Source organism: Macadamia integrifolia, chromosome 3, assembly GCF_013358625.1.
Source record: "Macadamia integrifolia cultivar HAES 741 chromosome 3, SCU_Mint_v3, whole genome shotgun sequence".
Taxonomy (NCBI): Eukaryota; Viridiplantae; Streptophyta; class Magnoliopsida; order Proteales; family Proteaceae; genus Macadamia; species Macadamia integrifolia.
Genome location: NC_056559.1, coordinates 14,621,436 through 14,639,164, shown reverse-complemented (window position 1 = coordinate 14,639,164; position 17,729 = coordinate 14,621,436). Strand labels below are relative to the sequence as shown.

The 17,729-nt window shown below is 37.5% G+C and overlaps 2 protein-coding genes across 3 annotated transcripts in view; both read right to left on the bottom strand.

Annotated features, from left to right (window-relative positions):
- The window catches only part of LOC122073790, a 96,075-nt gene that overhangs the window by 35,155 nt on the left and 43,191 nt on the right, over positions 1-17,729 (bottom strand). The window lies entirely within an intron of this gene.
- Positions 8,670-12,320, bottom strand: LOC122073793 (zinc finger protein WIP3-like). The gene is made up of 2 exons (XM_042638424.1): positions 11,629-12,320; positions 8,670-9,692 (listed from the first exon to the last, which is right to left on the bottom strand). Exons 1-2 carry the CDS (start codon positions 12,223-12,225, stop codon positions 9,249-9,251), a joined length of 1,041 nt encoding a protein of 346 aa, XP_042494358.1. The 5' UTR covers positions 12,226-12,320; the 3' UTR covers positions 8,670-9,248.

Below are 17,729 nucleotides of genomic sequence, written 5' to 3'. Positions count from 1 at the left end.
AAGGTTGGGTTTTCATGGGGAAAAAAAAATTAAAAAAAACCCAGCCAGCCCAGCCCAATTGCATCCTAATTGCTGCTGATATTTACATTTTGCGGCAAACTTTGGCAAACCCATACCACTGTGAACCTTGTATGTTGCTTAATCTCAAGGGGGTAGCTGAGTTGGTAAAGGATCTTTGCCTCAGGAAACGTGTGGTTCTGAGTTCGATTCTTTTTACCTCTTTGGGGTCACTCACACAGGGTGTTTAGTACTCTTCATTACTTTCAATGAAAATTAAATGATTCTCATTCAATCCCGATATAACTCGATTCATGCGGTTATGGGGTCAATATGAACCTGTGGGAGTAATGAATACCCTTTTAAAAAAAGAAAAAAAAAAGAAAAAGAAAAAGAAAGAAAAAAAAAGAAAAGAGAAAAAAAGACCCTTATATGTTGCTTTGCACATGATGGTTTTGTGCCCTAAACCCAACACAAAGGTTGGTAGTAGATGATAATCGGTTGTCTGTGTGTGTGACTCTGGGCCAGGAGTCAACCTGGTTGGTGGGAAATTTAAACTTAACCATATGACCTGTTGCTACTCAGATTATCTTGAAACGCTGACACCACAAAGAAAAGTACATAATTGAACTGTTTTGGTGATCTAATTGCCTCTAATGGTGGGGCATTTCTCAAAATTTTGTAAGAAAAAGGATTTGTTGGTGGATACACGAACTCTTCTTTGAAGGTCCTTTCCTTATTTGGGCAGTTGGATAGGTTTTGTTTTGTTACTGTGTTTGGTAGCATAGTAACAGATTGTTTTTCTGATGATCTACCTGATTGACTAACCCATCTGTTCAGGGCAACCATATCACATCACATCTACTAACAGATTGTTATTCTCATGTTATCTGTAGAAGAATGGAAGTGTGTTCTCCTTATGTATGGGAAATATTGGCCATCTCGGTAGAAAAATTTCCATTTGTGATTGTGTGGTCTTTGTGGAATATGTCAGGGGTTATTTTGTTTGGGACATACATAGAGTCTCGGAGGCTACCCTCTCACCTCTTGAGTCTGCTACCACCGGTCTACTGCAGTCACTGGTCATCACAGCAGTATGTAGTAACCACGATGTATCAATTTTACATGCCCTTAGACGTTAGTGACTTTCACTTGAGCAGTTAATTGGCGCCCACATTTGGTAATTATGTCCAAATTATCATATATCCTCGTAGCATTGGATTGGTATCAAATAGGTCAAGACTCCGTCCGACTGATACGATTTCATCCTGGGGATTTCACCTATCCTGATCCCATTTTTGAAACCATGGTGCCGGCTGATACCAAACCGATACCTAAAACCGTGATGCAAACAAGAAAACAAGATAATGTGACAAGGAATGTCTAACTCCCCTTAACCACCAGAACCGTTTTAGAATACAGCAGCAAGAGTCCGGGAGTTCGGATCACCACCAACCCCCACAACACAAAAATCTTTAATGTCTGCAAATATGTCAGCATTACGTTCACGTGGACACCGGATGCGTTATGGGTAGGCTCGTGTTTTGAAATTTTGAAACTTTGAACTTCCCGATTTCATCGTTTCAGATTTGTTGAAAACCGTTTCACCTACCATCTTCCCACACCCTCACCCACTGATCCCTGCAACCCTCCCTTATTATATATATATATATATATATATATATTGACTTGATCGATTACTTTCAGTGAACAAAGAAAGAGCAATGGCTTGTCCTGTATCTCTATCTGTATCTGTATCCATCGTGAGGCAAGAGTACGCAGAGAAAGAAATAGATAACCACGATGGAGGATCAGAAATAGAAGAAACCATGGAGGAGGATGATCTGTTTGAGATTGATTTGAAGGTGGTTGAGGACATCCCTCCACAATATTACCGGGAAAGTTTCATAACCACCACGGATAGTGCCCTCTTCGCTAATTGCCTTTTACCCATTTCAGATGTTTCCAATGCTATTCCGATGATTCCCATAGGAATGCCAGCATCGACCGTATCAATTGTGGCTTCTGGCGGCTTGTAGGTTTCTCTCTGAACAGAACCTTATGCTTAGTACACTCTAATGGCAGAAAAGTATTAGTTGCAGAAGCAGCAGCTTTCGCATTTGTAACAGAGCTAGTTCTCTCATATTTGCTTAATTGAGATTCTAACATTCTGGAGAGCTGTATATGCATGATTAGTTGAATATATAAATTTCCCTTATATGTTGTTTTTCTGTCTGATCCATTAATGAGTGCAGTTCTGCTTATTCTATTTTTCCCCTTCGGTTTCATGTGCTCTGCAGATCTCTTGCTCCACAACCTTTGCAAGTTTCATCCCTATCTTCTTCTCTTTCAATTGAACAAAATGAAAACCTAGAACAATAGAATGAACAAATGGAAATCACAAACAAACTAATCAAATAATTCAACATAAAGATTTAGGTGGTTCGACAAGATTGCTTATATCTATGGTTACATTAGATTTGTTTCACTTTCAATGGAAAATAGGGTTACAACCGTTGACGGAGAATAGGGTTACAGCCGTCGTGAAAATCTTAACTACAAATTTATAACGAAGCCCTATACAAATAGCTTACCGAAGTGCCCATTTAACCCTAAAAAACCCTCGAGCCCTTTGGAATTAGTCCACAAATGCAAGTGATATAATACAAGACATCATATCCCCAACAAAGTACTTGTATCCTTCTTTCAGCATATAGAACTTTTTTCTCCGGTAAGGCATCATATAGAATTCAGTTCAATTAATTCAGAAATGGCTCTTGGAGAAGGCTAATAGCAGTTTAATAAATAGTGGGGTTCAATTGACATTAAGATGGTCTATGATGAAACAAAGTGTGACAGCCCTGGAGGGGAGTGATGCAACTGCCAAGACCAAGAACCCCTCTATCGATTGCTTTGAAGCCATATCTGGGAGCTTCTGCTTCAGTATCTGTGCAGAGAACTCCCTTGCCAAACTGTGGCTTCATAGTGAAGGCTGTTGGGCAACTTTCATCATCTTACCATCAGGGTTTTAAAAATTGGAATCGGGCATCAAAACGGTAAGTGCTGATTCTCAATTTGAATCAGCCTGAATCGGCAGAATCAGCGAAATTGATGTGAATTGGCCGGGTCGATTATTCCCGATTCTGAACAGATCGGATTCTGAATCTTGAAACCATGCCTACCACACTATAGGAGGACCTTGTTGGCCAACTCTTTTATTTAAGGGTAATTTACAACGCCACCTCCTGGAGAATGCCAATATTAGAGGGACACCCCCTCTCTTTCACCAAATTGGACTTGGACCCCCTACCGTCAGTCAACGTTACATAATATACCAAGAATGCTGACATCAGCAGTTAATATTTTTTCTAAATTCCATTTTGCCCTTCAAAATAATGGAGTACCAAAATTGCCCTTAATGGTTCTATTCCCAAGTCAGCCTCAATGAGTTGAGAAGAAGAACGGGTAGGCTTGCAGATCGGCGGCTGCGAACACTCTTTCGACGACGGCGACGACGGAAACTACGGCAGCGAACCCCCTCCAGCGACTACGGCAGCGAACCCCCTCCAACGACTACGGCGGCGAACCCCCTCCAGCGACTACGGCGGTGAACCCCCTCCAGCGACTACGGCGGTGAACCCCCTCCAGCGACTACGGCGGCTGCGAACACTCTTTCGACGACGGCGACGACGGTGACTACGGCAGCGAACCCCCTCCACGACGGCATATGCAGGTTCGTGGGTCTATCTTCGGCGTCTCGTTGAGCACACAAAATCCCAATAGAGAACTAGAGATCAAAATGGGGAAAATAGAGAAGAGAAAAAAAAAAAAAAAAAAACAAAAACAAACAAACATATCTTCTCGCCTGCGACAGAAACTGGATGGGAAGCACTACTCGCCGGGGACAAAAGGAGAAGGAGAGAAGGAGAGAAGGAGAAGAGGGTCCCCATGAAGGAAAGCACGGGCTGTGGCTTTTGTGGCACGTCGAATGGAGGGTCCCACTGCCTTCTCTCTTCAAAGGCCGACAGATTGCTCAGACGGTCAGCGTCGGACACTCCTTCCAGGAAGATTCTACAGCCACCCAACAAGTAGCCGACACCGCGCGGCACGAATCAAGTTCAAGAAGTCCCCAGTACGGACTGATGACGACATATATCCTATCTCTTGACGAATCAAGTTCAAGAAGCACCGGCGACTGCCCTCTCTATCTCTGCTGGAACTCGTCTGAACCCTTGGTCGCAGGTAGGGAGAAGAGGAGAGAAGGAGAGAAGGAGAGAAAGAGAGAAGGAGAGAAGGAGAGATAAAAGGGTAAGGAGGGGTTTTTTTTAGGGATAATGAAAAATGTCTAATTTATCAGTTTTTACTCATAAGGGCAAAAACGTCATTTCAAAGCATCATATAACGTTGACTAACGGTAGGGGGTCCGAGTCCAATTTGGTGAAAGAGAGGGGGTGTCCCTCTAATATTGGCATTCTCCAGGGGGTGGCGTTGTAAATTACCCTTTATTTAATCATAAGAAGGAACAGTCAGGTTGAACTTATGGGCCTCGAGTTGGGCTCAATTTCGCCCAAGCCTTTCCTTAATGGTCCACCCTTATTGCACCACGTGGACAGCTGATGTAGCAATGCTGACCGTTGGATAGTGAAACTTGACTTGGATTTATCAAATTTCATAGCTTAATTCAATTAAATAATGGTATGCACAACTATTTGAGTGCATGGTATCAGATTGGGGTATTGGTTTTCCATCTTAGAAACCGATATGATATTAATATGTATTGACATGAATTTGACAAATTTTGCTGTTCGCCCTTGGTTTTTTTTTTTTTTAAATTGGGGATTTTGACAGTTTTACCCCTGATCCATATTGTTTCACCAATACAGTCTTAGCCAGGATCAGCATCAGGGTCAGTGGTTTGCGATATAAATATGTATAGCCTAATACTGTGGATCCAATATTGACATCTCAAACCATGGGAACGATTTTATAATTTTATTCTACAGTTTGGGCTCGATCTAGGTAGGTCATCGGGCTAGGTAGGGCGAGGTTACACTGGCCTGGCCTTCAACCTTTTTGCTGCCACAAAAAGTCGGGCTAATTCCAGGGCTAAACTGATTAGTACTTGGGCCAGACCAGCCCAAGTTTCATGCCTGAAGAGTTAATGTGGCATGTGTGTTTCGGGCATTAATCCATTTTTCAGGTCAAAACAGTATGAGGCAGGGAGAGCTGTACAACTCTTGGGAGTGTCGAGCTTTCGCTATGTTTTTTTGAGGAAATTACATGATTATTTATTTTTAATTTTTTTTTTATTAACAAGAAGGTTTAAGTTTACAAAACTATCCACTCAATGTTTTAGTTAATAAAAAAAATCCAAAATCATGTTTAGGTTTACAAAACTACGTACTGAAAGTTTCAGTTATCAGAATACCTGATTGTATGGAGAATCACTATTTTTTAGTAGAAATTTGTACTTTTTTCTTGGTTTAAGAATTTCTCTTTGTGCTTGGCATGTTCTGATCCAAGAGAAGATTCGGTTTTTGAATTTCAAATTTCCACTTGAGAAGTGTAAAGTTTTCTTTTGCTCTAAAAAAAAAAAAATGTCTTGTCAAAAACACAAGAAAACATGAGAAAATAAATTTTCTTTTTTAATTTTCTTCTCTACTAATGGTAATCAAACATAAATAATTTTTTTTTTCTATTTTCTCACCATTTCATTTATTTTCTTCTCTTTTCTTTTCTTTTCTTTTCTAGATTCTTTTTCTTTTCTTTTATTCTCTTGGCTACCAAACATAGCCTAAAAAAAACCCAATAATGAGTAATCATGTAATTTTTCTTTGCTTTATTATCTGATTGATTTTGAAAATTTATTTATTTTAAAAGGAATAAACATTTTCTATTCTCCGACAAAACTCGGTGGCCATTAATTCATTCCCTCTATTTGATTCCTCCCAACTCACCACCCCAACCCCAGGGCCGGGCCTAAAACATCCTCTCGGTTTTTCTATCACACCTTTTCAACTGGTCAAGCCCACCCTAAAAGAAACCGCTGAAGAGAGAGAGAGAGAGGCTTTTGGTGCTGAGGGTTTGCAGCTTCGTTAAGAGATGGGCCATAATGTCTCCTGTAGCTTTTGGTGTAGGACTTGATCAGGTTAGTTAAGACATGGGCCACCCGAGGAGAAGAGCCTGGGGGCCCTGGACAATCCTTCTTTGCTCACAAAGATTTTTTTTCAGTAGAAGGTACATTTTGTCTCCTGGGTTGATGGTAATCTGGGGCTCAAAACCCATTACTGAAACCCTACGCACGCTCTCTGGTCTCAACATATCATTATTATATAAGAAACGTTTCCTCTCTCTCTCTCTCTCTCTCTCTCTCTCTCTCTCTCTCTCTCTCTTGTGCCCTTCACCCACCAACTCCTAGTAGTATTAATTCAATTGGTAATTTGGTTTATGAACTTCAAAGTCAGTGAGCCTCATGAGCATTACAGCCTAGCTAGTCAACATCACACAAAATAATTTTTCTATTGAATTTACGTGTGCATCAGTCCTTATTCTAAGACACCACACGGTTTCCATTTCTGTTCAATCTCTATCTCTTCAATGGGATAGACTTCCCATATTTGTAATATTCTTCTCAATCTTTATCCTTTCATCAAAGGATCTTTATTGTAAACACACTTATACATATAGGTTGTAAATTTCCCTTACCTGTATTTTACAGTGTTCTTGATGCAAATTAAGGATTTTGTGTGTTCCTCTGTACATATAGAAAATGAAAACCTATAATGATGTAAAAAACGAATGAGAATTGCAAATGCACAATCATCCAAAGATTTCGTGGTTCAACAAGTTGAGATGAGGATCTGCTTCACTATCAATAGAGAATAGGGTTATAACCGTTTGCTCTCATGACTCTCCCAATTGATTACAGAAAGAGAATCCTCACTACAAATATATAACGAAACTCTATGCAAATAATTTACCAAAATACCATATAACACTAAGTCCTTGAGGCCTCGGGCTCTCAACCTCTTAATGGCTTTTTGAAATCAACTCACTTACACAAGCGACCAAATACAAGACATCATACCCACAACACCTGTGTTCATGTTTGGGCTATGACCGATATACCTACCTCAATATGCAGCTGTGAGGTTAAAGCTAAGACTCGTGGTTTGTATAATTCAACACCTTGGATTGTGAATGGGAATGGGGTGAAACCCTATCAGTGGTGATAGGATATATGAGTAAAAAGAAACATTTAAAAAGAAATAAAGGGGAATGCTAGTGGATTAGTTAAGGCCCCTCAAGTAGGACCCTAGTGAAAGTTCCTATCTTTGCCTTTGCAAAAAGAAGGCTGAGAAAGAAGAAAGAGGTTTTGAAATGATTGTATCTTCCTTTTATCAACAGTACTGTACTTAATTTTGTTTGAGCTTAAAGCCATTTTTAACCACAACCATGATTATCATGCACCACAACTTGCTTGTCCATGACCCCAAAGAGAAAAAATCTTTCTCAGGAGTTGAGGACACCCTAAGGTAAGGTGTCTGGCCTTGTCTAACCACTAGATTTCAAAAGAAAGAATCATGACAACACTAGGTTTGAGTATGTGTTGAAGTCTTTTCCAATTTCACTATTTAATTTAAAGCCTTAAACAAGAAAGCAACCAAAACAAAAAAAAGAGGAAATCATCAAGTTCTTGAGTTGTTCCAGGGATGAATGGATATAAAAAGAGTTGATAAAGCCAAAAATATCAAGAGTAGGGACAAAGTAACAAACAGTGAAAACAAATTAAGACAAATAAATTAATTGCCTAAATTATAAGGCAAATATGCCTTTCTAGTATGACGATTGTGTAGGCAAACCCATGAAATTATGCACAGGGTTGGGTCTTTCTTTTGGAATGCTCATCTTAATTTTGTCAGTATATTGTATGGGATTCTTTAAGAAGACATAGATTTCGTTTCATCTCTTAATTATGTTATCTATAATTAGGTCTTCTTTCAAAGCTTATTTGGCTAGAGGTTCTCTGCATATGTTATTGCCGAAGGTGGATCCTTTAGTCAAATCGGTAACCAGTGCTTTGCTAATGGTCATGCCAAAGGTGGGATGCAAGTCAATTATTTTTTATGGCTTTAACATTAAGTTACAATATTTTGTTAGGATTTATTAATGTATCAGAATAATAAAAATGAAAGAGAAGATGAAACAAAATCACACACACATAGAACACAATGATTTGTGTGTTTCACACAAGATGGACTATGTTCATGGCCGAACAATAAACCAGAGCTTCCATTATTCTTTTGAAGAAATTATAAAACCCTAACACGCACCTCGTTATGAGATCACACCCTATATATAACATTTTGACGCATTACAATATAAAGAAACCCTAATTCTGAAAGTACAAATCTACCCTCACTATAAATGACTCCCAAAAAATTTGGGTCTTTCCCCTACGCCACGCTCGGGTGAGTGAGACTGCCAATATTAGGGAAAAGTAAACATTACTTCCTAAATGAACTCAGATTAGGCTTCACCAGTAACATATACCAGAAGTATACAAATGAGACTAACTATACATACCAACTGTAACTTCAAACTTGTCACTGATTAACAGTCCATACTTCTCAACCAAAGGGGTCATTAATTTTATAGAATAACCAAAAATATGAAATAGAGCTAAGGCTCAAATTTAAGCAAGAAATCATGAAATAGATCAGCAGAGGTGTCAAAGGTAAACATCAAGAAGTGAGCAGACCCTGACCAGCTACATTATCAAAGATTATATTTACAAACATAAATAATAGATCAATACTCCATACAAGTGGATGTTGAGAGAAAGAACAATCCATTTATTATATTAAGATTATCTAGTTAGTCAATGAAGTGGACAAATTTTCCCCATTGAAAGATCACAGATCACCTGATTCTTGGTAAAACCTTGAACCTTCATGCTGCTAAGTTCTTGAGGCTGAAGAAAATTCGGCTACTTCACAACCATGCTTCACCCTACTTACCAAACCCACTTACCAAACTGTCTGAAGTTATTATATGGCTCATCAATCTGCCAATGCTCCTTAGCAAACGGCTCTCTCTGTGTTCCCTGCAGTTAAGACACTTGTTGAGAGTTTTTTGTTACCGAGCACAAGCTTAGATAAGCTCACAAAACTTATAACCTAATAACCAAAAGAAAAGATAAAAGGCTCAAGGCTCATAGAGCTTCAAACATTGGTAGACCATAGAGACTTCTATGGTCTCCCTGAACCCACTTCGTCTTCAGATCCTGTGACACATTCTTTTTCTTCGTCGAAGTTTTTATGAGAAGGGTGTGGAGAATGACCCTTTCCAAAGGATCTAATGTGGTCTTTTAGTGATCTTTTATGTTTGAAATCTGATCCACATGTACAATACCATAGCTTCCCACAGTTCTTTTCATGTGTTCTCCAATCACCCTTTACTGCTAATGGCTTGCCACATTTTCTGCACATGAATGGCTTTACTCCATGCTTTCTCTTGTAATGAGTTTGAAGAGTTCTGAAATCTTTCAGAGGTTTGGCTCGAGGATGATTGATGTTGTTCTTGCAGCCTTGAGCACAACAATAGCAAGGAAGTCTCAACATTGCTGTTGGTTGAGTTCCTCTCAGTGATTCTGGTCCTTTTCTATATTGTGAGCCATGTCCCCACATATGCATCTGCAATAACCCAATAGTTAATGATCACCTTTGGGTCTTCAAATCATAATTGTTAAATTGCACTTATCCTTGGAAGAAAAGGCAATTGAAGAAGAAGATCATATGAAGGAAATGTATTGTCACCTTACTACACAAGTGTGGAGTAAGAAATCTTATAAAGCAAACAGAAAAAATAAGATCCCAAGCCTTCTCTTGGCTATGTTATGTTAAAGTTGTAAAGCCCATGAAATACCTCTAAAACTCTCAAGTCCCAACATCGCGACACTCTCCCATGTATAGCTATACATCTTAAGGAGGACAACAGACACATGACTCTAGTTCCATTTTAAACAAAGTAGGAAATTCCACGAAATACGACTTGGGGGGCTAACCCAAAACGTTAAAGGCATGAGTGGAAATGACCCAAGGGTATTTTAAGACGCATCCAAGGTCCCAGATAATCGATGTAGGATTATACTACTCCCAACATCTCACCATGTCTAGCTTAATAAATTAACCTTATCCATCTATTGCGCACAGGTTTTGCATATGACATATGGTTTTAGTTATAAAATTTAAAAAAAAGAACTGAGATTACTTAGAAGAGAACAGAGCAGTACATCCAGTAAACTTTCATATCAATGTCACGCTTACACCTAATACAGGATTGGAAGAAGAATTATCCAAAACTTTACCTGCATTGGAGAGGTCTAATACTCAACTTGAGAGCAAAATCACATACTTCATGAGATGAATAACTAGTAAAATATTGCATCTTCAATTGGCTAGTGATGATAAAAAAGGGTTGGGGTAGGTGTAGGGGTTGGGGTTTTTTTTTTTTTTTTTGGGGGGTGGGGAGAGGTTTATGGGGGAGCCTGGAGCTGATTTATTATTACTTCCTTCATCACAATGTTGGATATTAATGATGAATTGTGTAAGTAATGATTACACTGCCCATTCTTGTGAACCCTCTACCATGCAATGAGGTCCACCAAATGGTCACCAGCTCGACATCTTTAGGTATGTCCACAGAGGTGAGCTACTGGAACCTACTAGTAGAATTGATGTTTTCAATCAATTAACTAAAAATGCTATTGGAAGCAAATACTAAATTAAGGAAGCTCTTATCACATTAATCTCAACCTTAAAATACTCACTCTTGGAGTAACATTATAGTCACTTTTGGAGTATCTATACTCTCTTTCAACAAATCTTGAAGGGTACCCTTCAATCCTAGCTTTAACCTTTTATAGCAGTATTGTTCCTCCTAGTTTGGTTTAATTCCCATAATAATAGCCATGACAATGTAACTTAATACTATATAGGTCTTTACATTATTTTGAATCATTGAACTTTATTTTTGCCAACTAAAATGTTACCCTTATATACGTAATTAAGATTTGAAACTTACCTATCCTTAAAACATGGTTGCACCAACCTCAGAAGAGAGAGAGAGAGAGAGAGAGAGAGAGAGAGAGAGTATTGGTTTATACTATCAAAAGTGCCAAACTAATCTAACTACTTCAGATGCTTTCAATTATCTTCTAGATTTTAATTGGCCATTTGTATTCCCCAAACATCTGAGCTAGCCAAAGGAACAAAAGCCCCCCAAGTTGGGGGGGGGGGGGACATGATTTTGTGCCAAGAATGGTGCAAGTATTCTTAAATAGCTATACTTGCAATCTCTCTCTCTCTCTCTATAGAGAAAGTAAATACATCCAAAGTCCTACCTGGCTAACAACAACTAGCTAGTGATAATCAATATTATAGAAGGAACCAAAATTGAAATCGAAGAAACAAGAAAATAAGGAAAATTTTTTTTTTTCTGAATATTAAAATTCGTTATGGCAATATATAAATCATTGGATAGGACTGTATAGGATGTGGTCTTCATCACCCAAAGGAGCTTGGAAAAGGAACACTAAAAATATATATGTCAAGAAGATCTGAGTCTTACCTGCATGTTGTTATACCTATTGAAGGTTTTGTTGCAGATGGAGCAGGCAAACTGGGTTGGCCCAATAAGGATCTGAGCTGGTGTGGGGATCCAAAACCTACTTTCAGTGCTCAATGGACGAAGACCTTCAAGATTCTTCTTGTTCATGGATTCCTCTTCCGTATAGCTTGAGGGCTTCATTTGATCAGTGTTCTGATCAGAATCTTCCATGCTGGGTAACCCAATGTGCAACGCCACAGTAACCTTCTCCAGTTTCTCATCCTTGAAACCTTTACTCTCTTCTTGCACTTCAATGGCCTCTTCTTTCAAGGGCTTATAAGTTTCAGTACTTAGCTTGCTAAGGAGAGGTAGGCATCTGTTATTTTGCTGAAGGAGCTCTTCTTCCTGTAGTTGCTGATGATAAAAGTAGGGATTTGTGATGAACTGAGCTTGTTGAGTTATTGAAGATGATGGAGAAGAGGAAGAAGATGGAAGAGAGATTGATGATGATGATGATGATGATGATGATGATGATGATGGCTTAAGCCATTCAATGAAGGTTGGAGCTTGCAGGAAGAAAGGCATGTCATCCACATGATGATAGCTCCTTATGCCCATATCCTTCTTTAATTGAAGCTTTGATGCTCCTCCTCACACGTTAATGTAATCAAGACTTTGTAGAAAAGCCTCTCTCTCTCTCTCTCTCTCTCTCTCTTGGTTGATTTATGAATGACTGACTCTTTTGTTTGGTTTCTCCGTTGTTGGAGCTTTCTTTCCTCTTTTATCTTTCTTCTTTTATTATTGTAATTTTCTTACCTTTTAGAGAGAGAAGGGTTAGTAGTCGTTAGTGGTGGGGTTAAGTGGAATGACATGCACAAATACTTTTGATTAATTGTGTTGAATTAGAACCCTAAAATGCTCTTAAAGTCATTAATTTCTGTTTTTCACAAGACTCAGGACTGATCGAGCTAGTGAGTTTCTAGAGTATAATCCAATGGCTGATAATCATCCAAGTGTCGATTTCTGTCCCTGTAGATCTATTCTAAGGTGGGGTAGAGCTAGTGAGGCCCACCAGATGATGTGGTTTCATAGATCCTATCCAATCACTGCCTGCCACATGTATCTTTCCCATTCTTTTTGGTTTGATTGGCAGTTGTTACAGTTTTTAGTTGTTGGGCGAGTTTGAGACTTGCAGTTGGTCTGGAGTATGGATTTACTTCGACCATTAACAATTGTGATCTCTTTCCCTTTTGAAATGACTATTCTTATATTATGCCCCGTCTCGTGACACCATTGGTGCCATGCGTTATTGCGCGATACACGGATAGAATATCTATCCCTCTCCCTTATATATATGGCATTAAACATTCGTAGAAGCTTAACAAATATAAAGAGAGATTGTAACATTTTGTGGTATAGAAATTTTATAAAAATGCAAAATGACCTACCTTTGTTGAGTGCAGTTTAGAACATGGAATTATGTAATTGGAAGTATCCAATTAGGTTTACAAACAAATTTAGAAATCGACCACTGATTCGATTTGAGTATATCTATGGATAAAACTCAACATAAATTGAAGAGTAATATCAAGAAGTGATTGAGTTGAGTAGATATGATAATATATTAAAAAAAAAATAAAATTTATTTGATGCACCGACAAAACCCCTTCCCTTGGGTACTCATGCAATAAACAGCTCGCCGACAAGCTGCCCTTTGAGAGAGAGAGAGAGAGATCTTCCCTCCCTTTTTCATGTTTTAACTCATCCATTTGTTTGGGCTGCTGTTTCATTATTCCCACCTGGCCACCCCCATGTCGTTTTCCCTTTTTCTTCTCCTCTATCTCTCTCTTAACTCATCCATTTTCAAGGTTAAAAATTTTCTCATTGTTTTCATCTTGTTATACTTACGAAATAAAAGAACTGGAGAGGGTTACTTAAAAGGCAGTTGGGCCTTTGCATCAATGCGGGACTAATGAGGGTAGGGTGATCAGTTTACTCTCCCTGTGTTTGGAAGTAAGTCACATTACTTTTCAAGCTTCTTTTTCCCTAAAAGAACATATTAGATTCCTTACATAGTTCGTCAATAAGAGTCCGGCTATGTAGCACCTAAATGTATGTTGGGGGCATTTTATAAATGAAAAGGACATGTATTGAATGTTGCCTAACGTGCTACAATGGATCTGAGCTCCATCTATGCAGTCTTCCTTTGACAATTTTTCTAGCTAGTTGTGTCATGTGGAAAGATGATGAGACAAATAAACTAATAATTAATGTAGAGACATAAGTTAAATTCACTATGAGTGAAATTTTAGAGGAAGATACAGTTATTAACTCCCAAACGTTTGGGTATTCTCGATCGTATTTATTATTTTCATATTTATTTAAAATTTATATAATGTCGATAACAACAAATGGAAGACAATTAAGATACGAAAAATTGTTGAAATCATTTCATATGATAGAGGATATTTCATTCTTTATCAATTTTCAGAAGTTTAACATTTTAACAGATCTTCAAATCTTTATTGTGCCACTTATGTAGGAGAGTCTAAAGCCTTAGGCCCTACCTACCTTTCTAGTGAATTTAGGCCAAATTGATCTACCACATGGTAAATATAAGGAGGTTCTCCTAAGTTGGTCCTACCACAAATCAATATTTTTAACCTTTAGCAATATTCTAGGAATCTCTTCCTTGTTCACAGATGGAGAGTGCACTCAATTTGGGTTGAGAAGCATGAAGTTTGGTTGGTGGTGTTATTTTGTAATATCTCCCTAGCCTAGCAGTTTTGAGGTCTTCTAAGTGTTGGGATAATTTCTCTTAGTTAGGTTGCCTTTGTGTTGTATTTATTTTCATTCTTTTAGCAATAAATTGATATTATCAATAATAATAATAATAAAGAAAAACCTATTCCTTAAGTTTTTTTTATTGATAATATCAATTTATTGCTAAAAGAAAGAAAATAAATACAGCACAAAGGCAATCTAACTAAAAGGGACAAAATTATATAAGGGCCTAGAAGAACACCAAAGATCCCTTAGACAAATTTACCCAAGGGATTAAGGACCCTAAAAATAAAAAATCCTAAAGAGGCACACTATAGAATCAAACAACAACAAAACAGACAAGCACCTAGAAGCAAAGAATCACAGTCTCAAATAAGCCTCCACATTTGGTTTTCTATTCTTGCATGCATGCAACATTGCAAGATCTATGATAATACTTATGCCAAGAATTTTTGCAAATAGATAACCATCAAGCCTCGGTAAATAATAATTGAGGGAGATAAATTTAACTGTTAATCAAGCAATTAAGCATTATATATAACTGCGTTTGATTGTTTCCCCATGAGCTCATAAAAGAGAAAAGTGAAGGGGAAAAAGAAAACAGATTAGAGAAAAGCAATCCTAACTTTTTCATTGCACCCATTATGTTTGAAGTCTTTGATGACCTGCTTTTGCTATGTGTTAAAATGACTGATTCAATATGAACAGTGAAGGTGGGGGAGTACCTTCTTGTATTCCTTGAGTCTCATCTAAGTTGTTACACAGGGATTATAGTGAGAATCTTTGTTAATCTTTTCTTTTTGATGGGAGGGTAAGGATGATGATGCTGATATGACACAACTAGTTTCTTTGCACACAATTTTATTATTATTATTTGTAACTACACAATAATAAAAAAATGTCATTTTTCACTTTCATGTTTTTATTAGGATTTCCATCTTGTTAGTTGATGTGTGCAAGATCCATTTGGGTTATTGGTCTGTTGCTCAAATCTCGAGTGATTGATAATATTGAAAGTTTAGTTCCACATTGACTACTAATTACTTTACAATCCTTCTTATATTTTTTGGAGTCCCTTCATATACTAGTTCTGATTTTTTCCATGAAAACTTTACATGGTGTCATATCTCTCTTTTTCTCTCTCTCTCTCATGCATTAATAAGAACCTCCTTTTACTTTACAAAAAAAGAAAAAAAAATCTCTTTTTACTAAAATCATTGTCCCAAACCAGATGGTAGCACACGGTTTGTAACTTTTCTGGTAGGGGGACTAGCCTTGTAATCTCTAGGGTGGCAAAGTAGCAAACCAAAATCCTGATGCCGATGACCCTATTTGAGAATTTTGAGTTTTGAGAACATAAAAGAATGAGTGAATGACAAAGTATGCCATTGATCATTTGGGGTTAGGTTAACACACATTGATTGATGACTTTTGCTACATATAATACAATTGAAAGGTGAAATTTTTTCTTATCCCACTAAATAAGCGAATGATTAGAAAAGGAACTAGAAAGAAAAAAACTTTGTTTAAGGAAAATTATGTACATGATGTTTGTGATACATGTTTTCTTTCGAAATTTTCGTGGTCAAGTTCAACTTGCAAAGTTTGAGAAGATGTTCTATTCCACTCCGTCTTAGTAGGTGAAGCCATGGCGGTCATAAGTGATTTGTTGATGGTGATCTTGAACTATATCGAGAATTTACTTGTAAAATTAATGGGACTTGCATGAGTTATTCTTATAATTGTTGGGTTTAGTGGCAAACAAACCTCCCGTAGTCCAATTGATATAGTGGAGGACATTATCCAATTATCAACATACTTTAACTCGTGTTTCTTTTTCTGCATTTTTAGAGAGATCAACAAGATTACTGACTCCTTAGCAAGGAAGACCTTATCAATAACTTATAGTCTAGGGGAGTCAATCGATCGGGCCTAGTCAAACTTCTCCACTTTAGGACCTCGTACCATGATCAGCCTGTTTAAGTAGTTGGTCTTCATAGGTTAAGCATAAAATAATACATGTCTTAGCTCTCTCTCTTTCTCTCTCATCATATGGACCCATTTTTATACTAAGAAAAAATGATGTACATACTGCTAGTGATACTTGTCTTAGCTTTTTTTTTTTGGCTAAGAATCACTAAGAATACTTTATTAAAAGATACGAAAGAATTTGAGATTACATCTTCATTGAGCTATTATTCCACCTTCGCCATGGCTATCAACAGAATTAACAACTCAATCAAAAGAAACTCAGAAAAAGATTACGAGAATCTGAATCTTGGCCTATGTTGAGCATCCCAATTTAGATCTTGAACAATTAACAATGGAGGGATGTCCCAAGTTGTAGTGGACATGGTTGCCGCAGCGTGCTTTGCTAGCTTGTCAGTAACAAAGTTTGCCTCTCGAAAACAATCATGCCAAGCTACCCAAGAAATCTTTATACATACAATACCACCATTGGTGCTGTACAACTAAGAAATGTTGCGATTTTGAATGCATAATACTACAAAATGAGAATCACATTCAATCCAGAGATTTTTTATGTTCATTGCCTTTGCTTGCTAAATTCAAATAAAGAACGCCGCAAATTCTGCTAGCTTGTCTCTCTTCTTCTCTCTCTCCTCCCTAATATCACGTGAGCCCTCCCTAAATTTTTTTTTTATTTAATTCCATACTTGGGAGTATTATTATTATTATTATTATTATTATTGTGGTAGACCCTATTACGTATGTTGAAACACTGAATTTCATAGAAAATAATAGATGAGAAAAGAACTGATTGAATTAAAAGTGGTTTCAGTCTTAGAAGTCAGCATTTGTATGAGTCTGAAAAGCCATCATTCTATCAAATTCCATTGCGTCCTCCACGCAACGGGATTGAAGTTGAAGTGTTCAACCCGTGACTTCCTCCGGTCCACACGGCCACAACCCTATTCCTTACTAGGACATATTTGTACTATGTATTTGTTGTTAACAGATGTGGACTTCCAAAAGATTAATTAAAGTTAATTTCAAGATTATTCAGATTTGGGAGGATCCAATCTTCATATGTCTTTGTTTGTTCTGCAAATATAGAAACAATTTAATTATTCATTGAATCTGTTATGTTCTACTTATAGAAACAAAACCCTAAAACGACTAAGAAAAGAATGAAAATCGTGAATAAACAATCACATAATACATACAAATATTCACGTGATTCAACAAAATAATTATCTATATCCACGCGCTTTAATCTCAATGGAATAATAGGTCACAATTGTTCGTCCTCACAACTCTTTCAAATTGATTACAAAGAAAGAAATCCTCAATAAGAAACTTTATACAGGTATTTTATC

Bases quoted from the DNA above. Each gene is read 5' to 3' on its own strand.
- LOC122073793 (XM_042638424.1), bottom strand. From the start codon at position 12,225: ATGGGCATAAGGAGCTATCATCATGTGGATGACATGCCTTTCTTCCTG. The intron at 9,693-11,628 runs GTAAGACTCAGA...GGGTTATTGCAG, and splicing joins ATAGGTATAACAACATGCAG to ATGCATATGTGGGGACATGG.